This window comes from Sander lucioperca, chromosome 17, assembly GCF_008315115.2.
Source record: "Sander lucioperca isolate FBNREF2018 chromosome 17, SLUC_FBN_1.2, whole genome shotgun sequence".
In the NCBI taxonomy this organism is placed as follows: Eukaryota; Metazoa; Chordata; class Actinopteri; order Perciformes; family Percidae; genus Sander; species Sander lucioperca.
This window is the reverse complement of record NC_050189.1, coordinates 29,916,145-29,940,477: the sequence shown is the minus strand read 5'-3', so window position 1 is coordinate 29,940,477 and position 24,333 is coordinate 29,916,145. Positions and strand designations below refer to the sequence as shown.

The window sequence follows — 24,333 nt, the reverse complement described above, 5'->3', positions numbered from 1 at the left end:
CCCTCAGATTCATGTTGTGACCCTTTGGAGGGGCCCAACCCCTATGTTGGGAACCATCACGTCTCAGTCTATAGCTCCAACTTAAACAGCTGATGACTTATGCTCATGGCACTTTTTTGCTTTTACTTTGAATACTTTAGCTATAATTGTAAGGAGTAGTTTTACATTGTGATATTGGTACTTTTATTTAGGTAAAGGACCTGAGTAGGCTACTTCCACCACTTAGTGCAAGTGCAAGTACAAGTATAGCCTACTTCAGAAATGTATTGAGGAACAGACTACTTGAGTAAATGTAGGCTACTTTAGCCACCACTGTTTACTGTTAGCTAATGCTAGTAGTAGAGTGTATGCATTGGGATTGCAGGTGTATTAAAGTGCCTTGAGTGATTGTCGTGCCCATCATATTATGTGTAGGCGTGGTTTTTGTCCCTAAACTGCGGAAACAGGCTGACTTATTCCAAAAAGCTGGCAGCAGCAGCAGCAGCAGCACACAGCCTGGACCAGCACTGACAACAGAGCAGCGTACATTAGACGTAGTGTCCACACAGCACTGAGGAGATGGGGGACAAAACGGGGACCAGGTAAGAGAATCATCCAGTTGGCTAATGTGTGCTGTCACGGGATGGAAATAGAAGACGTAGGCTATAGCCTACGTTCCGTTAACTCGAGAAGAAGAAAAAGGTGGGAGAAAAAAGGGAACTATCCAAGCTCCTTTAAAAAAAAAAAAAAAAAGGACAAATGAAATCTCTGCTGTTTATCGCCGAAATAGCCAAACATGTAGCCTGTGTGCGAAAGACACTACGAAATTCGAACCAGATTCACACTACTCTCGCTTCGCCATGGATTTTGGAGGACTGGAAGTTGATTTTTTTCCTTTTAAATATATCAATATTCCAACGACACCGACCGTAAAAGTAATGCCGAATTGAAGAGTGGATGCTCACTGAAGTTTACATTATTGTCCTGTCATGTATGCAGCTGTTGCGTTTGACTACAAACAAGGCCGCGTCAAATTCCCTTAAAATGTATACATTTTGGAAAGGAGTCTGGCGTAACTTCCTCATATGAGAAAATGAGACGTATTGGGGGTGTTGAGTATGCTACCAGCAGTAGGGCATGTAGCCGCAGTTGTTGCCTCGCAGTAAGCTAATAATCGTTTTTACTTTTACGTGGATGATTATTCAAGTCACATAGGCCTATAGGTACAGTAGGCTATAATTCAATATAGACAGAAGTCAAACTTTGTTTAACCCGACAGGTGTTTGGTAGGCAGCACTTTTATTTACCGTGGAGGCTATTGTTTTTTTCAAGGTGCATTTTAACTGAACATCCCGTTGCATAACGTTACATTGTAACTCTCAGAATTGGCTGATAAAGTAGCTTCTCGTCTACAGTGTTGCATTTTTCGTACAACAGTTGAAGTCAGCAGCGGCAAACGTGCTGTCTGTAGAGGCAGGCCGACTTATTTCTGTGTCTTGTCTGCATTTTTCAATGCAAAGGTCTCAATATAAAAACGATGATTACACGAGAGATACAGATAGTGGAGATAAAGGAGAATTTGACAGATTTGGTGAAGGTGGCTATAGCAGCCCACCACTAGGAGTCGCCAAAGACACCAATAGGCTACTCAAATCACAGGGGCTTTAAAGCAGGGGTGTTAAACTCAGTTTCACTAAGGGCCACACTGGAAAATGAGAATCACACCAAGGGCCAGACATGTATAGTTTACTGACATGCTTTTATTTAATCGGAAAATTCAAATATTTTTGACCTCCATTATAAAGCCTTCTCACTTACAGTTTGCAGGGTTTTTCCCAGTGGTGTAGTCTAATGTATTTTAGTGGGTATACTGTACTATATAAATATATGGATCAGACTGGACATATCAAAGGGGGGGGTCTGGGTGTCCTCCCCCAGGGAAATTTTGAGCGTCACAGACTTCATTTCCTGCAATCTGATAGACTTTTTTTGCACCAACTTATGGTAGATATACCTTTTTTATTTAGCCTATGCGAAGGAAAACACAGATGACAATTCAAAATATATTAAACATATAATGGAAAGTATGTTGTAGCGTGTCATTGTGCATTTTTAAGTGGGTATATGGAAATCCTGGAGCTTTCTTAGTGGGTATCCCTGCATATCACGTAGACTACACCACTGGTTTTTCCTGCATAGAGGAATTTCTGGCGCCCGCCCCCCAGGAAGTTACCAAAATGATAACAATTGAAAATAAAAATAGCAATTCAAATCCTCTCTAAATGTGTTTAAGAGGAATTTACTAAACAACCGTAAAACAAGAAGAACAGAAACTTGAATATGAGCGCTAATCTCAGTTTTATTCTCCAGAGTCAGGCTGTATCAGAAATTAGGCCTATTTGTTTAACTACGTTAATTGGGGTTTTATTTACTCAAGCATAATACACAGTTTATCAAATTGTCAGAAATAACAGACGAATGCATGTGTAGATTTCTGTCAAATAAGATAACACAGACTCATTGCTTTTACTGTACGCGGACCGATCGTGCTTACTGTAGTGTGTAGTCACCCCAAAGGCCTATTCTGAGTCAGGAAAAACCCTGGTTTGTTTCACATGAAAGCCCTAAAAAAGTCCTTAGCCATCATAGGATTTAGCAAATCAGGCAAAACAATGATTGCGTTTTGATAAGTAGGCTAGCACTTAGCCAACTCACTGCAAACTCAATGGTTGTGTGGGAATTTCTGAGTCTCAAAGTCAGGAAATCTGCCAAATTGTGCTTTTAAATGTGTTGCGTAATTGCAGTTTGAAAAACAGTTTCCCATGTTTTTTGGGCCTTGAGTTTGTCACGTTGCTGTTAAAGGATAGTTTCACAAATTTTCAAGTCTGTGAAAAACAATAGTGAAGTGCTAACATGTACTGTGAAAGATGTTTTGCTTGCTGTGATTATTCCTCCTGTTCATACTGGCCATTACATTCATTTTTTTATATAAAAAAAACAAACTGAAATTGTGAATTATGAATAGTTACGATTTAGTGGATAATTACAGACTGTCCAAAGCTTAGTCAGGATACTGTTTTCACACCATTTCATTTTTCAAATGCTAAATAAAATTGAATAAAACAACCAAAATTCCTGATTCTTTACTTGCAATGAAGGTTGTATAGAGCCATCGATGTTGTTTATGGGCAATTTGCTTGAACAAAACCCAAATTTGTGACGTAGAATTTGATTTTAGGGTTAAATTACATGGAATTAGTTTTTAGTTAGTTTTTGATATCTTTAGCACAGAGCATTGATAATAGCTTCTTTATGGGGGAGTTTTGTGCTGAATGAGCACTCATTGTGTTTATAGGGAATAGGGAAGGGTTAGAGTTTGATTCTTTCTCGTGTTGTGGAAAAATTGCGACATTTTGGAGGCCTGGCTGTTGGATCATTTCCAAATCTTTCAAATCGCTTAACATTTGGTTATTTGGTTTTCATTTTAATTCCACTTGTGGCTAGAACAGCCAGTTTATAGCAGCAAGTTTTGTCAAACTAAGAGCGTAAGAGTGTGAACAACATTTAAATGACATTGTGGGTTGCTTTGGCAGGGATATATCCTGTCCTCAGTGCTGACTTCAGTAGTTTTATTATGATGACATCACGTTTTTTGGGCCTTTTTTAGGATAAGGGGTTGACAGGAAGGGGTTCACACGTCCCGTGTTAAGGAAGTAATGGAAGTTTTCGTTGGTAATCAGGATGGGCATTTTGTTCTTTGCCCCTGTTTTCTTTCCTCAGAATGTTAAAGGCAGCACATTCCTGGACGTGCACTATGATAATGTTCTTAAAAGTGCAGCAGTGTGCAAAAACTTAAAGCTGACATGGCCTCAGTGGTCTTGACAACAGCTCTGCTTGTAGGCCAGAAAGAATCTTCTCGAGTGGCAGATTAGTCTCAACAGTGGGTCACAAAATACTTTTTCTGGCATACACACCACTGGCGCACAGTATTCACTGTCCACATTTCCTGGAATACTTCACCCACTTCCTGTTTAGTTTAAGTACAGACACTCTGTTCTTTTTTCTTTGCTTTGCTTTTGACCCGCCTGCGTGTTAGCTGAATGGAAAACAACTTGACAAGTGATTTGACTTAACTGGGTCTTGCTGGACTAATGTTAATGTAAATACTAAATATAAGAGTAAAACTGTACCCTGTAACCCCTAATGTTCTTGTTTTTAATAATCATTCAAGTCTAAAAGTCTAAAAATGTAATATATTTATGTATGCACAAAGAACCAAGGCAATTTCCTTGTAAGTGGTACTTACTTGGCAATGAATCCTTTTCTGATTCTGATGTAGTTGTGATGTGGGTGACATTGTTTACACACTTGTCTGTGTACTTAAAACGTACCCAAACTGGGGACTGACCATTGGTCTGAAGGCCCATTATTCCGAAACCCGAATAGTTCTAAAAATGTCCTGGAACGAAAGCACATAGTCCGACAGCCTGTTATCCTGAAAACCAAAAAGCCCACTGCTCCGAAAGCCTGTTGCTCCTAAAATACACACTTTGGAGTTGGAGGTTAGTGACTGCCGGCCTTACTATTTTCCAAACACCCTTAACGTATTGCTTAATTTAACAGATAATGCATAAATCATATCATATGACTTTGTATGACTCCTGAAAGACTTTTCAGCTGATTTTTAACTTCAGCTCTTCTGTGAACTAAGTTATAATAACGGGCCATCCAACTAATGGGTCTTTGGAATAATGGGCTGTTTGGCCAATGGCATGGCAACATAGCTGCAAAGATTAATCAATTACGTGTCAACTGTTTCTTCAATTACCAACTATATTGTTAATCCAATAATTAGTTTGAAAAAAGATCTGATTCCTGAATATGTTCTAGTTTTTTCTCTCCTCTGTGACAGTAAACAGAACATATTTTTGAGTTGTGGACAAAACAAGACATTTAAGGATGTCATCTTGGGCTTTGGGAAACACTGATCGACATTATTCACCGTTTTCTGTCATTTTATAGAGCAAACAATAATCGACAAATTAAGTGACAATGACGCTAATCGTTAGTGCCACACGGCACCCAAAAGTTTACCTAAGATGAGTTCCTCAGGGCTCGATTCTTGGGCCTCCTCAGTTGCTCCCACAAAGCTCAAATTTTGCAAAACAACACCAACACTTACCCCAATTATGCAGATTACACTCAAATGTTTAGCTTTTAGTGTATTTCCCTTTTACGTGTTCGAAATAAAGCATTCATTCATTCAAATGTACGTACAGCTTTTATTTTTTGATGAGCAGGTGGCACCTTGTACGGCAGCCACGGCCACCAGTGTGTGAATGTGTGTGAATGGTGAATGGTTCCTGTACTATGTTAAAGCAGCCATATTATGCTAATTTTCAGGTTCATAATTGTATTTTAATGTTGTACCAGAATAGGTTTACATGGTTTAATTTTCAAAAAACACCATATTTGTGTTGTACTGCACCGCTCTCTCTCACTGCTGCAGATCCTCTTTTCACCTGGTCTCTGTTTTAGCTACAGAGTGAGACCTCTTTTCTTCTTCTTCTTCTGTACTATCTTTGATTGCACTTGCACATGCCCAGTAGCTCAGATGTAGATCATGTCAGCTAGCTAGCTCCATAGACAGTAAAAGAAAGGCTGTTTCTACAACTTCGGTCAGTTACAAGGCAGGATTAGCTGGGAGACTTCTAAATGAGGGCGCACATGTAAGTAGTTCTTTTGTAGATTATGGTGAACTTGTGTGGTGTTGTAGCAGTGCTTTGCTATTGAGAATGAGGTAGCATGCTAGCGTTAGCATGCTAGCGTTAGCATTAGCATTAGCATGCTAACGCTACGAGCTAATGGTTGCGGTTAGCCTGCTCGTTTCGGCTTGTGATGTCACAAGCCGTGCCGATTTTGAACAGCTCACCCAGAGACTGAAGGCAGGACACATTCAGAAACTGTATCTCACTCTAAACAGCATGGGTGGATTTTTTTCAAAGTTTGTATGTGTGTGGAAGCACCACAGATACAACATAACACCCCAAATCCCAGAAAAAGTGTTTTTTTCATAATATGGGCACTTTAAAGCGCTTTGAGTAGTCGTTAAGACTAGAAAAGCGCAATATAAATACAGTCCATTTACATTTGGAAAGACCCACCGCTATCCAGCTGCCACCTGTAAGCTCTGAGTGTACATTCTCCTGGGCACGAGGTCAGAGCCTAGACGCCAAATATTAATGCTGTGCATATTCTACATTCACATAATCCATTTCATGGGAGCTTGCAGACTGTTTTTTTTAGTTTTAGTTCTATTCCTTCCCATTGTCTTTTTAAATTTAGTTTGTAATGATTTATGTAAAGCATGTTGAGTTGCCTTTTATGTTTGAATGGTCCCATACAAGTAATCTTGTCTTGCCTTACAACACAGATCGGTGATATCTAACACTGTAAGAGAATCAGAGGGTGGTGATTTCCTTAAAATAAGTTTGGAGTAGTTCCTCAAGTGTGTTTCTCTAAAAACATGTTCTCCGTTTAATGCCATTGTTCTTTGTCGAGTGCTTTTGCAGTTTTTCATTGTGATGATTGATGTCTCAGGATCGGGAATGTTCCATGCTGTGTACTGTAATCTAATCAGGCCCACATGGTCATAGACAGGCCTCTGCTCTGTTCTGCTGCACATACAGAGACTGTTGAGAGTAAATGTCATCCAGGATCCGTTTTGAGACACGGTGTAAGACTCCGGTACACATTTAGTCGTAGTTTATCGTGACCTTCTGTCCTACAGTTCATTGTACTGCCATTAATTGGCAAACTGCCAAATTATTATACTGTGCTGCGAGTGTGTATTGGAGTGTAATGACATCCACAGTTTCTACACTCACAGCTTGTTGTTGTCCTTATAGACCATATGACTAACCAGGCCTTATTGTTTCCCTTGTTTACTGTGAAACCCAGGCAACGCTACATGGACAGATGTTGTCCGTGTAGTGGTCATGTCACTGGCGTCAGTGAACTGTAGCTTTTAGCAAATCTAGTGTGGTGGCAATGTTCGCAGTATTGGCCAGAGTGAGTGTTTTTGGTTAGAAGTGGGGAGGTTTGGGGGGCATCCTTGGGACTTGGAGGTTAGGACCATATACTGTATGTAAAGATGAATGCGTCTCCACCATGGATGTATTTTTTTAACTGGATACTGGACCCCAAAATGGCACCAATTCAGTTCAAAGGATTGGCTCGCTGGGCGCATATGGCAAAAAAGTTTCTACGCTTTCGGGGTTTACTTACCTGATATGCAGCCCAGTTAATATACACAGTAGTTTCTCCCACTGGCCCCGGGAGAATATAGTGATGTCACATGTTTGTGTAGAGGGATGTTTTTTTTTTTTTTTTTTTTTTTCAAATATAAAAAGTCCATTGATTAAAAATTCAGAATAGAAAGTTTAAGGTGTCCTGGCAGCAGTTTGACAGTTTTACAGATGTCTCTTTTACAATGGCGGTGGCCTATGGGGAAAATCGTTTTTGGGCCGCGGGGGTGGATTTTTCGTTGCCAGTGGTCACTGGACAGAATTGGCTGTAAGGCTGAGCGCTGTACCTGGGGGTCTGATCTCCACTTCCTCCCACTATACAAAACTAGAGCCAAAATATCCTGTCAATCATGACGTTTTAACTCGTTTTCATGGCATCAAATAAATAATAAAAACCAAACTTATCAGAAAAAAAATTAACACTTGAACAATCGTCAGCATGAAAACAACTACCTAAAATGACAGAAACTTATCTTTGGGAAAAATGTATTTGACTTCTGACGCTGCCAGATGTTTTGGTATTACTTTTAGTCTAGTCTATATCCACGATGTTCCACTTCCGGGATTGTTCAGGTCCTGCGGGAAATTCCGCTGGATGTCCCTCATTTAAGCAGGATGTCCGTCCCCTTCCTCTTTCTTTGTGTTGCCGTTCTAAACTCCTTTTGGGATTTCTGAGGACTATGGTTAACTGCTCCTCAGATCTCTGCAGGGTAAATCCAGACAGCTAGCTAGACTATCTGTCCAATCTGAGTTTTCTGTTGCACGACTAAAACAACTTTTGAATGTACACATGTTTCACGAAAACAAGTTCCTTCCTGAGACTATTTAGCAGAGGCACCGTGGCTCCATCCGGTGCTTAGCGAGACGATTGTGATTGGTTTAAAGAAATGCCAATAAACCAGAGCACGTTTTCCTCCCATCCCAGAATGCCGTGTGGACTAGCCAGACCTTCCCTTGCAGCGCTGTGGAGGATGGTCTGGTAATGCGAGACTACTTTTAGTCTATGCATCAACTCCTCGTTAGGACTCGCACCGAATTGCACCATTATCCGTGCAGCAGAACCACATATTCTTCCTCCTTCTAAACTGGACGCCTACTTTGCCCATAATGCAGTTCGATCGGACATTTAAACGCGCCAGTCTTGCAAAGGTTCGGCAAATTTATTGAACTTTTAAAAGTTAAGTTCGGGAATTTTGCATAATTTCAATTATACAAATCATACATTTTGATAGTGGATTTATTTGGGGGGGGAAATACAAATTAAAAGCATAGATAACATAGCATAGAAGATAAGGCATCAGAGACTCTCCGTGGGATCATATCTAAGAAGTTACTTTAATTTTTGGAGAGAAGTCTTTTTTTATTTATTTTTTAAGGAGGGTCAACTAATTTTTAATTTTAAAGGTCCCATGGCATGAAAATGTCACTTTATGAGTTTTTAATGTGAGTTCCCCCAGCCTGCCTATGGTCCCCCAGTGGCTAGAAATGGTGATAGGTGTAAACCGAGCCCTGGGTATCCTGCTCTGCCTTTGAGAAAATGAAAGCTCAGATGGGCCAATCTGGAATCTTGCTCCTTATGATGTCATAAGGAGCAAGGTTACCTCCCCTTTCTCTGCTTTGCCCGCCCAGAGAATTTGGCCTGTCCATGAGAGAGAGACATCATGGCTTTCAAACAAGTGAAGCATGGCAGTTGGTCAAGGCTACCCCTTCCACCTTGCCCCCCCCCCTCTCCTCCTCAATAGCATTTAAAGCTACAGACACAGAAATGGGACATCCTAAGGAAAGCTCATTGTGGGACTGGCTCTAGTGGCTGTAATTCTGCACCAAGGCTGAATTTCGGGAAAGAGACTTCAGATACAGTATTAGGGGACCACTAAGGTCTATATAAAAGAGACTTCAGATACAGTATTAGGGGACCACTAAGGTCTATATAAAAGAGACTTCAGATACAGTATTAGGGGACCACTAAGGTCTATATAAAAGAGACTTCAGATACAGTATTAGGGGACCACTAAGGTCTATATAAAAGAGACTTCAGATACAGTATTAGGGGACCACTGAGGTCTGTATAAAAGAGACTTCAGAAAGCATCCAAAAAGCAGCATGTCATAGGACCTTTTAAAGTTCAACTTTAAATTGTTGATTTTTCTTCTTCTTTTCTATGAGAAAGGTTTACAATTATGTCTGCTTATGATATGGTTAAAGATGTGTTTCTATCTGCATAATAGTACATGGTATTTATCAGCAAACAACTCCTATATTTCCACTTTACTCTCGTTAATTCCCTTGGAAAGTTTCAACCTTGAATATTCCCATTCCATTTTGCAGCCCTACACCTGACTGTAAGTAAAGTCGCAAGGCTAACGCATGGCAAATGTCCTAAAAGGGGAAATAAAGCAAAAGTCTCAAACTAGGCTGCTGTGAGATCTGAAAGAACCAACGCAGGTGTGATCCAGCCTGGGCTGGGCAATATATCGATATTATATCGGTATCGATGTATGAGGCTAGATGTGGTCTTAAATTTTGGATATGGTAATATGACACAAGTGTTGTGTTTTCCTGGTGTTTAAGGCTGCAATACAGTAAAGTGATGTCATTTTCTGAACTTACCAGACTGTTCTAGCTGTTCTACTATTTGCCTTTACCCACTTAGTCATTACTGATGATTATTTATCAAACATCTCATTGTGTAAATATTTTGTGAAAATCACCAATAGTCAACACTAAAGTATCGCTATCAACTGCAGCAGTTGCTTGAATATAATGTTGCGGACATTTTCAAACTGCGCTGCATTGAATTTGTGTAGTTGAGCCATAGAACTGTATAAAACTAGAGTTCAGCCCAGGTTGCTAATATGCTAGTATTAATAAATGAATCCCAACTTTGAGTTACATACACACACTGTTAATAAGATATGCTCTCTCCCTCTTTCAACAGAGTCTTTAAGAAGTCCAGCCCCAACTGCAAGGTGGGATATACAATATGTTTGTGTGGGGGCTCTTCTCAGTGTTTCTTCCTATCTGGAACATCTCCTCTCGTGGATTATCCTAATCCCTCCGTTTCCTTTCTGTCTGTCTCCTTTCTTCCACAGGTCACAGTTTATCTAGGGAAGCGGGACTTTGTTGACCACTTAGACCACGTGGATCCAGTCGGTGAGTCCAAATGCGTACACACACACACACACACACACACACACACACACACACACACTTAGTTTAGAGTCAGAGTTAGATCAGACTTGAACTCACAAGACTATCATTCTCATCCAGGACCATCATCATCACCACCCTCCCTTATTTAAGAGTCCAATTCCCAAACACGTATGGTGCATTTAGGGTCACTTTCAAATTTAGAATATCCAACACATTCTCGCTCCCGACTCGTCAAATACTGACGCTTGGTCAGGACCCCTTGGCATTAGCCTGCTGGGTGAAACCACTTAGTTAGGGTTAAGAAAAGACTGTGGGCTGGGTTTAAAGATGTACGTTTTAAAGCTATGGTGCGCGACTATTTTATATTATGAACGTCCGTTACATTCAAGCCATTGCCAACAAAGCTAATTAAGCCTGTCATCTCCACAACACGCTCTCTGTATTTCTCAGTGTGGCTATGTTTACAAAATGGTGTCGTCCGGCGACTTACGCGCGCAGCAACTCGAGTGATGCGTCTCGCGTCACCGCCGAGAAAGGACAACGGCAGCGTTCAGCTTCGGAGACGAAGACGACATCGAAACTACAAGATAATGACCTCTTCTGAAGAGTCCATCATGTTTTTTAAATTCTCCGTGTCCTCCTTGGCTACTAGCAACTGCACGGAGGGGTGGGAGTGGCGCGAGATCACCGCAGGCTTGCGTCATGTGGATGTTCCGACAGTGTTGTTGTTAGAATTCCTCATGGGGGAGACAGAAACTATGCACTATAGCTTTAAGTCGAGACCTTACAGGAAAATACATCATTTTTCAATTTTGAGGTTTTGGGCTATTTCAGATTAGTGGGGAAAAAACATCCAAAATACACATTTAAGTGTTTATTTTACTATTTTGTGTGTGTGTGTGTTCTAGACGGAGTGCTCCTCATAGAACCAGAGTATCTGAAAGATCGAAAAGGTAAGAAAGTTCGAAGGTAGACACAAAGTAACAGAGGGACTTGAATGACCGGTCCACTGACCACCCGTTTAATCACTTATCCTCCAGTGTTTGCGACTCTGACCTGTGCGTTTCGTTACGGCCGGGAGGACCTGGATGTCCTGGGCCTTTCCTTCCGGAAGGATCTGTACGTCAGCACGGTCCAGGTCTTCCCTCCTACGCAGGAGAAAAAGACGCCTCTGAGCCGGCTGCAGGAGAGGCTGCTGAAGAAGCTGGGTCAGCACGCCTACCCCTTCCACTTCACTGTAAGCCTTCTAAACGCAACAGGTGTGATCTGGTGTTGTGTTATGGAGAGACTAGGGTGCCGTTTCCACTGGGGACACTTTTCAAAAATCCCGCTTGTGTCCCCCTTCACTTTCAAATTGTGCATTTTTGACTCTATCAAATGATTGGGATTGAGCCCCCCCTAAAAAGGCTCTAAAACCAGCACTGCTAGTAAACTAAACCAACCTGCTCTTACCCATTTCACATATTTTTAAGTGCTGTGACTTGTGGCATAAGATAAGGTACGTGTATTGTTTAGCTTTAGAGTGTTCCATATTACTGTGCACCTAGAGCTGCCATTTAGATTTCACTTTGTTTGACACGTGGCAGATCCCCCAGAACCTGCCTTGCTCAGTAACCCTCCAGCCGGGCGCAGAGGACACCGGGAAGGCGTGTGGCGTGGACTATGAGCTTCGAGCGTTCTGTGCTAAGACTGTGGAGGAGAAGATCCACCAAAGGTTTAACACATTCAGACACCAGCTACCTAACTATCACTCCTAGAGACTACACTGAAAAAAAAGTTTCTTCTTTGGCATGACATTCTTTGAAACCAACCAATAGCCAATATTGTGCACCAGTTTGGAATGCCCAGTTCTCAATCTGGGTTTCCGCGGGGTCTTAAAGGGTAACGACCGTTTTCTTTTTCTTTTTTCAACCTGGACCCTATTTTCCTATGTTTTTTGTGTAAGTGACTGATAGGAAGAACAATCTTTTCAATTTGGTCCACTAAAAGTTCAGTTTTTTGCCTCTGACAGGCTCAGATTATTCTAAGTGTCTGACAACATTATGGAAAGGATCCCTACAGAGACCTTTTTAAAACCTCTTTCTGTTTAACCAGAAACTGCTCTGAGGTCACTAGCGCTAAACCCACCAGATTCCATTTAAAAAAACAATACTTTTAGCGTGTATAGAGCTAACATATTTTCACATGTAAAATCGGTAAACAATGTGTTTTATTTCAACCAAGACTAGAGTTGTGATGGTGGAAAAGTGGAAAGAAGATCCAAAACAGCTTTTCATATTTTTATTTTGTTTTTGTAGACTTTGAATGAAGTGTGTTTTACGATGCTAAAATGATTATTTACATGGAGTCTGGTGGGCTTAGCGAACGCAATTTTGCGGATGTTTTTATATTTAAAAAAAGGATCTTACTCTTTCAACCTCCTTTCCATAATGTTGTCAGACACTTAGAATATTAATCATTCATAATGGTCTTAAAAAGTCTTAAATTTGACTTAGCAAAACCTGCAGAAACCCTGTCAATGTACGGCAGTCCCTGTTACTAATACCTATGATGATGTTGTTGTTGTTGTGTGGTGTGTCATTTCCATAAATGTACATGTATATGAACCTGCTGTGTATGTAGGAACTCTGTGCAACTAGTGATCCGGAAGGTTCAGTACGCTCCGGAGAAGCCAGGTCCACAGCCGATGGTGGAGACCAGTCGCAGCTTCCTGATGTCCGATAGATCTCTACACCTAGAGGTCTCACTGGATAAGGAGGTAACACACTCGCACACACATTGATTTGCTATTTGATGACTGGGACACACACAGACACTGCTAAGTCTCTGCCTCTCTCCAGCTGTACTACCATGGCGAGCCCATCAGTGTCAACGTCCACGTCACCAACAACTCCACCAAGAGTGTGAAGAGGGTGAAGATATCGGGTAACTCCACCTGCCCTTAGACACTCGCACCCTTGTTTCAATTATTATCACTTTATCAACAACTGATGGATGTTGTGACCAAGTCCCAAGTAAGTCTCCGCAGCCTGTGGAGGTATGTCTGGCAATGCGAGACCACTATTTTTTAACCAAAAAACCCTAACCCTTGCATTCAGCATTCCATTTTGTTCCTTCTTGCATGGACTTTTTAAATCCAAAAGTGATTACTCGTGGCACAGACGCAGCAATTGTGGTGAAATGGTCCAACTAATGTGGCTTCATCAGGGATATTAGATGTTAACGTGTTGCCATAGAAAGGTTTGACTGACGGCCAATCATGACAATCACATACCGGGGAGTTTTTTGTCTCGTCCAATCATGATTCACAGTTTGCGCTGCTGTCGCTACATAGCCTACTGATAGTTAGACAGAAACATTCATTTATATTATTTAATATTTAACAGCTAACATTCAATTATCCTCTCTGCTCCTCAGTTCGTCAGTATGCTGACATCTGTCTGTTTTCCACGGCTCAGTACAAGTGTCCAGTTGCCCAGGTTGAAGCAGAGTGAGTTATTTACTATACTGTTATCCTCCTTTTTTATGCACGCTTAATTCCATTCTTTAATTCCTTGAAACCAATCTAGATTTATAGGTATTTCTTTAATTTATTTTTTAAATACGGTAACGATATGTCGCCCGATATATAACATAAACACATAACATAAACAAAATCTTTCTTTAGAATTGTTACAAATCAACTTGTCAGTGCTCTCTGGTGAACAAAATATGGTAAGGTGACACAGTTTCTAAATGACGTCAAACCTAGTTTAGCATTTTTGCACTGCAAGTTCTTGTTCCTTAACGGCCAACATATACACAGATACTGATACATATCTGCCAGAAGCTAATATCGGCTGATATATAGCAACATGGCTGTCTAGCCCCTATGAGTATGTTGGCACTTCTCAACATTAACAAAGGGGTTCCACAGGGATCCATTTTAGGTCCTGTTCTCTTTACAATCCCTATTAATAACTACAAGCACGTTAATAATTGTCAACTGCATTAGTATGCAGATGAGACTATTTTGTATGCAAAAGCAGACATAATTGACCATTTGAAATAAAAGCTACCAACATATCCTACCAGCTTCCTGCTGGTGCTTCTTGCTGTCTTTTGCACTTAAGAATAAACTTCCTTGCTCAAAGTCTCATTTTTTTTGTATTGCAAGTATGCAGTATAGAGCAACAGACATTACAAATGGATCACTCTTTAACCTTCCCATTTTGCTCCTCCCTCCCTGACCTTTACCCCCCACCCCCAAACCCCAGTGATCAGGTTTCTCCCAGCTCCACCTCCTGCCAGGTCTACACTCTGACCCCCATGCTGGGTACCAACAGGGAAAAGAGAGGACTGGCCCTGGATGGGAAGCTAAAGCATGAAGACACCAACCTGGCCTCCAGCACCATGTACACACACACACACACACACACACACACACACACACACACACACACACACACACACACACACATATACATATACATATACATATATATATATATATATATATATATATATATATATATATATATATATATACACATACATACATACATACATACATACATACACAAGGGTTTACATTTTATGCACAGAAGCACAAAAAAACTCAAACTGTGCATGTGTCCTATGTGTTGCAGAGTAAAAGAAGGGACCAACAAGGAGACGATGGGGATCCTGGTTTCCTACAGAGTCAAAGTCAAACTGGTGGTGTCTCGTGGAGGGTAGGTGAACACACTCGAGCTCTTCACAGCAATGGCTTCTGATAATGAACAAAGGATTTGCTGTTTTTCTTTGGAAAGATATAGTGTGTATAAATAAAAAAAGAAAAGAGTAGGTCTCAAATATGGGTAAACATTGGTGTCTCAGGTGTACCAGGGGCCAGATGCATTAACTGTAGATTCACAGAAAAACTATTGAGTACACAAAAAAGATACACATTTTTTTTGTCAGAATGATAAAGCTGTGCAGACGAATAGTTCTGTTTTTATACATACAGTATGTCATAGTGAAAGTGGCTTCACGTGTATGGACCTGTAACACTTAAGTTAGCCATAGTTTGACATAGATACGTAGTTAGTCACTTCTTTGCAAATTGCGAAAAGCCAAAAAAAATACGATGAGCCATCGTTGTTGTAACTATACTTTGCCATGAAGCTGTTGGTATGTGTGACATCACTCGTTGTGATTGGCGGAACCTGCCTTATTGCAGGTGAAAGGCAGGTCAAGCTGCTATATAAATACTGTGAAAGATCCATTGTTTTAGCAACCTAATCTTTTTAACCTAATCTTACCTAACTTCTACTTTGCTTTTTTATTTCTTGCACTGTAGCTATGTTACTTTATACACTTACTGACTAGGTTTTTTTTCTTACTCTTATGTTTACCTTGAATCTGACTGTGAGCAACTGCAACTTAACAAGTATTCTGATTCTAAATCTGAAAGTATCGAAACGCTCAGTCCACAGAGAAATGCACACAGCCCGTAATCACAAACTGTCTTTAAACGAGCCGTCAGGACTTCCGTACGATTTTGATGTCACAACTATTTTGAGTGTTGGTTTTAATGTGGTGGTTGGTAACAAGGTTGTTTAGTTGATTGTAAGGGCTATCTGTGTGTGTGTGTGTGTGTGTGTGTGTGTGTGTGTGTGTGTGTGTGTGTGTGTGTGTGTGTGTAGGGATGTAGCAGTGGAACTTCCTTTCGTCCTGATGCATCCCAAACCTTTAGACCAGCCCAGCTCCCAACCACAGACAGGTAGGACACACACACACACACACACACACATATACACATATATATATATATATATATATATATATATATATATATATATATATATATATATATATATATATATATATACACATACATACATACATACATACATACATACATACATACATACATATACACACACACACTAGCTGAAAGAGAGACGGAGCAGGAACCCCCTACTACAGATATTTTAAAAAGTTGAGTTGCATATTAAACTGGGCCTACAATAACATGTAGGGCGGCCTAAAGCCATGCATTCTAAGGTAATACAATAATAATTATTGACGTATTCATATATGTATACATGCTGTTGTAATGTTAAACATACATGTAGCACGGTGAATCCTTAAGCTTAACTGTATCTGTGGATGGCTTCCTTACATACAGGCCAGTAGCCTGTCATCACATTTTCAATGAAAAACAAATCACAAATAGGCCCATTTATCTTTGCTAATAATATCTTGGACTTGTGTTTATGTATATTTTCAGACATATTTCAATTTTTGGAAAAATATTTGGTTACACTTTACTTGAAGGTATCTACATAAGAGTGACATGCCACTGTCATGAACGTGTCATAAATATTATAAACAAGTCATAAACGTTTATGACATAATGCTTCTTTTAGTAAGTGTCATTCGGTTTTTGTCATGACAAGTTAGGGTTAGAGTTCATGTGTCGTGACAGTGTCATGTGTTTATGACAGTGTCATGTCACTCTTATGTAGATACCTTCAAGTAAAGTGTTACCAAATATTTTCTTTCCTTTTTAAATGATTAAACAATAACTTGCTCCCCCGGGCAGTAACTCTGAGGACCGCCTGTTGAAGATGTCTGGATTAAAATGTAATTGAATGATTTCATGTGTTCTTGTTTGTAGTTGCTCCAGAGGCTGATGCTACTGTGGATACAAACCTCATAGAGTTTGAGATGAAGTAAGTTTTTTTTTTTTTTTTTTTTTCTTTTTTTTTTTAAACCTGGACCCTATTTCCCTATGATTTTGTGTCTAAGTGACTGAAGGAAACAACAATCTTTAGTATTTGTCCAGTATTAAGCGAGATCGCTGCAGTAGGCAGTCAGCAAAACAAGCTACAATGTAAGTTAATAGGGCAACTGTCGAGCTTATATTTACCTTCACAAAAGTGCTCAGATTAATATTCTAAATGTCTGACAACATTATGGAAAGGATTTCTAAGGAGGTCGACCTTTCTGTTAAAGAGTAAGATCCTTTTTTAAACATAAAAACATCTGCGAAATTGCGTTCGCTAAACTCACCAGACTCCATGTAAATATTTTTCATTTTCATTTTAGCATCGTAAAATACACATCATTCAAAGTCTACAGAAACAAAATAAAACTATGAAAAGCCGTTTTGGGTCGTATTTCCACTTTTCCACCATCACAACTCTAATTTTGGTTGAAATAAACACATTGTTTACCGATTTTACATGTGAAAATATGTTGGCTCTATACATGCTAAAGTAATAGCTTTTTTTAATGGAATCTGGTGGGTTTAGCGCTAGCGATCTCAGAACTGTTTCTGGTTAAACAGAAAGGTCTCAAAGAGGTCTATCTCTGTAGGGTTCCTTTCCATAATGTTGTCAGGCTTTGGCAATAACAGCACTTTTGGTGGACCAAACTGACGATGCACATTTGCCCCATAGGGTTACGTTGCAGCCCGGTCTGTGGCTGCCGGTTACAGCGTTCACGCTTAATACTGGACCATTTTCAAAGATTGTTGTTCCTATCAGTCACTTACACACAAAAACATAGGAAAATAGAATCCAGGTTGACAAAAACTGAAGTTACCCTTAAGTCATGAAGGCAGGGATGTAAACATTGCACACAAAAAAATCGTCTTTGCAAGTGTTTGGTCTTATTTGCCCTTTCTGCATGTTGACAGAGAGCGGGGCTCCGGCACACACACACACACACACACACACACACACACTGTGGTGCAAATGGAGCGAAACCACCTGTCACTTTGGCAGTTTGTTAAAGTCACAGTAAGTCACAGCAATGCCGGTTAAGCAGTTGCAAGTATGGTTACAATTTTCCAAACTCCACGCAGACACCGTTCGCTGCAATATAATATTAATGGCGAGCCGAAAGCGATCGCGGTGCTGTTAACGTTTCTCTTCCTCTGGGCCATGCAAAGTACCGAACAAAGGTACCGTTGGGAACCGGAACCGAATTCCAGCTACCGGTATCGGTACCGGAAAAAATGTGAGTGGTACCCAACCCTAAGTAATATATATATGTTTTATCCAGGTAGATGATGACATTCTTTCTCTTTATAGTACTTCCTCTCCTGGTGATGACTTTGTGTTCGAAGACTTTGCTCGCCTGGGGCTGACGGGGATAACGTTTGACAAGGATGAGGGCAACCCCTTCTGCTAGCTCCTCCCCCTCCTCATTCGCCAGCAGGGTCAGCTGTCTGAGTGGGAGGTTACGGGACCCCTCAACCCCAGGAACGTACGGAGAAGAACTTCTAAAGACAGCCTCCTGAGTCTAACCACATGCTTTAATTGTACCATTTATTCTGTATGGGCTGCTAGATGTGTCTCTTGTTAAAAGAGCAGTCAAGAAACCAATAGTGCGCAGGGTTTCCCCCAGAAAAGTTGTTTTAGCCCGGTGGCAAGAGTTTTTTATTTTTTATTTTTTTTTTTACGAGGGCCAGTAACAGACTGAAGGCACCATTAATGTAGAGCCCAATAGTTTCTGTGATAACAGAATCATAGACGGAATTTCTTTTAAAAAGCTATAAGACAGATTCCAGAGAGCCCTGCATTAAGTCAGCGCTAAAAGCTAACTGGAGATTTGAAAATATGACTGTCTAAGTTTCCTACTGTTTTAAAAATATGTTAAAAAATAATTCCCAGTGGCTTAGGCCTGGTGGGGGGCAACTTAGACATGGTGGGCTTGCAATACACTGGGGGAAACCCTGGTGCGTTCCATTCACCTCGGAAGTCGGAGCTGGGAATGATGTCCCACCCAAACTAGTCTATATCCACGACGTTCCACTTCCGGGATTGGTCCGACACTGCCGAGCAGTCGTGTTGGATTTTGAGCTCGGGGTACTGCGAGGTTGTCCAATTTCCCAACTCAGAAATCTGAGTTCAGGGGGGGGCGTGTTTCCAACTTTGACCTCAGAAATTCCGACCTCCGAGTACAAATGGAACGCACTATAAGTCACACTGGTTGTATGTTTGTGTAAAAACAGGAGGAGATGGTCAGTGACTCAGGCAACTGTAGTGCACATTTAGCAGGAGTTTAACTAAGTGAGGCTACAGTTTTACAGATGTTCCTGCAGAAGTGCTGCTGCTGCTTGACTCTTTCATCATTCTGCTGATGTCAGTATTGTACATGCTGCTGTGATTCAGGTTTATAGAATTCTAGCTTTTCAACAAAGGAATACGAGTGATGTTTTTATATCAAGGATGGGTCAACTGTTGTCTTTTATGGTTTCCTTTTGAGTGTTTCTTAGCCACTTTATAATGAAACAAATCAAATGCATTTTTATATCAGGAGCACAACTAGCTAGCGGGTAGAGTTACATAAACCAATATTATTTTATAGGTTTCTTTTTGTATTTTGTGGAACACATATCATTGGAAAAGACCTTTTTTTTGTATGTATAGTCCCATTAACACATACTCTGCAGACGTGAACTTCAGCCGCCTGTGTAATTTTAATGAATGGATTGAGCCCATGTGTGAATAGAGCAGGTCGTTGTCCTGAGAATTCACAGTGAGCGAGTGGTCGCGTTAGGGTTGCGCATCGTTTTGAATTTAACAATTCTGATTCTTCCTTTCAATTCCGGTTTTCAATTCCGATTCTTTGAGGGGTGGAGTTGAATTTTACGCTACTTTATACTTTTACTCCACTTCATACCAGAGGGAAAAATAGTAGGCTACTTTGTACTCCAATACATTCATTTGACACTTTGTTACTTTTTACTTTAAAAAAAAAAAAATATATATATATATACATATATATGATGCAGTACTATACTGCTCGTCTACCCAGTAGTATACACTACATATTTAATATTGGCTCTGCATCGATAACACAAACAAACCCAAAATATATTCTATAATAAACGAAGTAAAATAAGTACTTTTTACTTCGGAAACTTGACGTTTTGAATTCAGGACTTTTACTCGCAGTGGAGTATTTTAAGATTGTGGTATTTCGGCTTCAGTAAAGGATCAGAGTAAAATTGTTAAGTGTAAAAAAAAAAAAAAAAAAAAAAAAGTACTTGTCAGTGCTCTCTGGTGGACAAAGTGTGTAATGGCGACAATGTTATCAAACATGTCTGTGGCTATTCATTTCAGTCACTTATTTGCATATATATATATATATATATATATATATATATATATATATATATATATATATATATATATATATATATATATATATATATATATATATATATACACAAACCAACCCATAGTGATAAATCTGCGATGATCATCTGCCACGCCATCATATGGGCTGTAATCGTTGTGTAGTATTGAATTCTGTGTCACAGTCTGTGTTTGCCAGTGTTTTTTTTTCTATCTATGAAGATGCATGATTTCAGATCATAAAAACTCTTTTCTTTTGTTCACTGAGATGTAAATGTGAGCTATGCAAGTGTAAGATACCCCAGCTTATTATCATCATAATCAAACCTCAGATTTATAAAGCAGGTAAATTGAAGAATTCACGACATAAAACATATTGCAAGATACTATTGGACTGATGTTATTTTACTTAATAAAATGTACAAATAATCTGTCAAATGATGGGGTGATGTGATCTTGAATTGACGTGAAACATGACAAAAGCTTTCGGGGTAACGGAGTTCAGTGAATCGCGGACAGCTGCGTGTTACATCATTGAACACAACGTTGTTGAGAAGGTAAACAAGTCCAGGTTTAAGAAGGGTGTAGGACAAGCGGAATGACATTTTGAACGTTATTGAGGACGGTTTTGCATACGTCACTGGAGGTTCTGAAGACAAAGGAGACTTTGTCCACATTAATTTAGGTTCACAATAAAGTTTGGCCCTGTCTAGTCGTGCGCCAAACTAAAATGACGGGAAACGGTTTTCAAACTCCAATTACACGCCACACTCAAAGCAGAATTTTGGCAGATTTACCGACTTTGAGACTCAGAAATTACCCCAGAAGCAGAGTTTTCATATTTAAGGTTGTGAAACAGGTTGCTGTAAAAAAAATAAATGATGATGATCATCTATGATGACTAAGGAACTTTTTGCTGACGTACGAAGTCGAAATGAATGACAAAAAAGCAACAAAATGTTGCAAAAACAGACAAATGTTTTTAAACAAAAAAGTGACAAAAACGTTTGAGAAAGCCACAAAAAAGTTGGAAAAAGCAACGGTAGCACTTTACTTGAAGGTATCGACATAGTCGTGACATGACACTGTCATAACTATGACATGACACTGTCATGAACGTGTCATAAACGTTATAAACAAGTCATAAACGTTTATGACTTCCGTCAGTAAGTGTCATTCGGTTTTTGTCATGACAAGTTGACATTGTTTGGGTTGTCTTGATTATGACAACTTGACATTAATCAAAGTGACATTACCAGAGGATGTCTTGGTCATGACAACTTCCCCTCAAAACAACTCAGACGAAAACAAAAATGACCAAAAAGCGATAAAACACGACTACAAAGAGATGCAAAAAAACAAAAACAAACACAAGACACAAAATGTATGGGGCAATTGCTTTTTTATTTTTGAAAAATGTCACATTTTCTTGAGGAATGACACCTAAACCCCCCCCCCGCCCAAATACGTTCACCTAGGTTTTCCACAAAGCCAGGGAAAACACTGTATACAGTATGTATTTAAAAGCATGTCAAACTGTACACGTCTGGCCCTAGATGGGATTCTCTTTTCCAGTGAAAATGAGCTTGACAGCCCTGCTTTAGAGTCACCTAAATAGTCTGTGTCTGCCTTGCTGAGTCAGTGAACTAGCCATCCAGGACATGGACAGCCCAGAGTTTACTTTTCACTGGGCTCAGATCAAGATATTTGTGCTCAGAACTGAAGAGTTTGTCCCTTACTCTAAATCAGTGTTTCTCAAATGGGGGTACGTGTCCCCCTAGAGGTACTTTGGAGGACTGCAGGGGGTCCATGTCCCCCTAGGGGTACTCTGGAGGACTGCAGGGGGTCCATGTCCCCCTAGGGGTACTCTGGAGGACTGCAGGGGGTACATGACATTTTTTGCAATGTGTTTTTCAGTTCCAAGGCTGTAGTTACTTCTTTTTTTTCCTCCAAAGTTTGTCACTTTTTTCAAAGTTTTTGTCGCTGTTTTTGAAGTTTGTCACCTTTTTTGAAGGTTTTGTCGCTTGTTTCGACCTATTCTTGCCTTTCTTCCTGTTTTCTACTGTCTTTTTTTCTTCGAAGTTTTTGTCTCTTTTTCAATCCTCAACCATCCAGTATTATCGATACAAAGTGAAAATGCGCCTTTATTTTGAAATTCCCACTTTATATTTATTCTTTTTTATTAAGAGTAGTTTGTTATTAATTTAAATGTCTGGAAGAGCTCATGAAACTGTCAAATCAAATTTGAGCTGTTATTTGCTATATATATATATATATATATATAAAAAACTGTGTTAAAGTGCTCATATTATGCTCACTTTCAGGTTCATTGTATTTAAAGGTTGTACCAGAATAGGTTTACATGGTTTAATTATCAAAAAACACATTATTTTTTGTTGTACTGCACATTGCTGCAGCTCCTCTTTTCACCCTGTGTGTTGAGCTCTCTGTTTTAGCTACAGAGTGAGACATCTCACTTCTGTTCCATCTTTGTTGGGAGTCGCACATGCTCAGTACCTAGGTAAGGACTACTAGCCAGTCAGAAGCAGAGTATGAGGGCGTGCCCTGACAGTACCTAGGTAAGGACTACTAGCCAGTCAGAAGCAGAGTATGAAGGCGTGCCATGCTAGCAGCTAGGCGAGCATTATAACGTGTGTTCCAAAGTGACCACGTTTGTCTCTGAAGTAAAGGCTGGACTACAATAGAGCTGTTTGGAGCAGTTTGTGAACAGTGTTTTCTGTTGGAGATGGTAAGTCCCTTTGGGGTGAACTTTGGGCTTTTTCACTTTGTAAACCTATAACATGCACAAAAAAGATATATAACACAATAAAGGAAAGGGAAAAAGCCAAAAAGCATAATATGAGAACTTTAAATAGGCTTATGCATCGCCTCATATCGGTCGCAGGCCCCTGAATTGAAATTGTATCGTTACGATATCAGCAAACATCTTATCGTTTGGTATCGATATAATATCCTATCGTGTGGTTTACACCCCTACAAAATAGACCCCAAAATGCAACATACACTACTTTAGAAAAAAAGGGTTGTTATACACAAGAGTTGTTCTTTGTGTTTATGTGATACTTAACAATAAAAAAAGGGATCTATGAAAAGATTTGAAGGCTGGCGGCAGATATAGCAGTACAGAAAAATACTTTGCACATCTACAACGTGAGACAGGTGCGTCGGAGGGGGACAAGCGGCTCAAAAGTTGCAAAGAAACTCCTGCACGCTGTCTAACTTGCAAGAAAAAAATATAAAGTTCAGCCAACGTTTCGGTGCTAGAGCAGCATTTGCCTGAAGGTGGTCTAGTACCGAAACGTTGCCAACCCTCTGAGGTCTACGGGCATTTTTACATTTCTTCTTGAATTCTCCTTTTGAGGTTTTGTTGTGTGCATATAACCTGATCCTGATGTATTATATGTCAAAATGTTCAGAACAAACTCAGCTTTCTGTATAGTGACGTCCACATTTGTTCCACAGCAATGTGTGACCCTTGTGTTGTCTTCGAGTCAAATTTGACCCGTTTTCTAAATGTCTATATCAGAAATATGGGTTTCTTAGTTACTACCTAATTGTAATTACCCAAAAATAACACGGATGACTCCATACAACGCGCATCGCAAGTACAACAAAAGATCGGATCTCTACTCTCATTGAATTTTTGGGCGTTTTGTTCAATTTTTTAGCATTTGAAAAAAACACTATCCCGACTGAACACTGACATATACCATTCTGTGATGATCCTACCTTTATTATTATTCTGAATAATTCATAAT

The 24,333-nt window shown here is 39.9% G+C and overlaps 1 protein-coding gene across 1 annotated transcript; it reads left to right on the top strand.

The window, feature by feature from the left end:
- Positions 1 to 326: 326 nt before the first annotated feature.
- LOC116044004 (arrestin red cell-like) lies at positions 327 to 20,278 on the top strand. Its single transcript, XM_031291062.2, has 14 exons — positions 327 to 581; positions 10,225 to 10,255; positions 10,379 to 10,439; positions 11,348 to 11,392; positions 11,480 to 11,676; positions 12,026 to 12,153; positions 13,062 to 13,197; positions 13,280 to 13,364; positions 13,857 to 13,929; positions 14,696 to 14,833; positions 15,068 to 15,151; positions 16,106 to 16,182; positions 17,083 to 17,137; positions 18,503 to 20,278. The coding sequence occupies exons 1-14, from the start codon at positions 559 to 561 to the stop codon at positions 18,600 to 18,602; spliced, it is 1,233 nt and encodes a 410-aa protein (XP_031146922.1). The 5' UTR covers positions 327 to 558; the 3' UTR covers positions 18,603 to 20,278.
- The last annotated feature ends 4,055 nt before the right edge of the window (positions 20,279 to 24,333 follow it).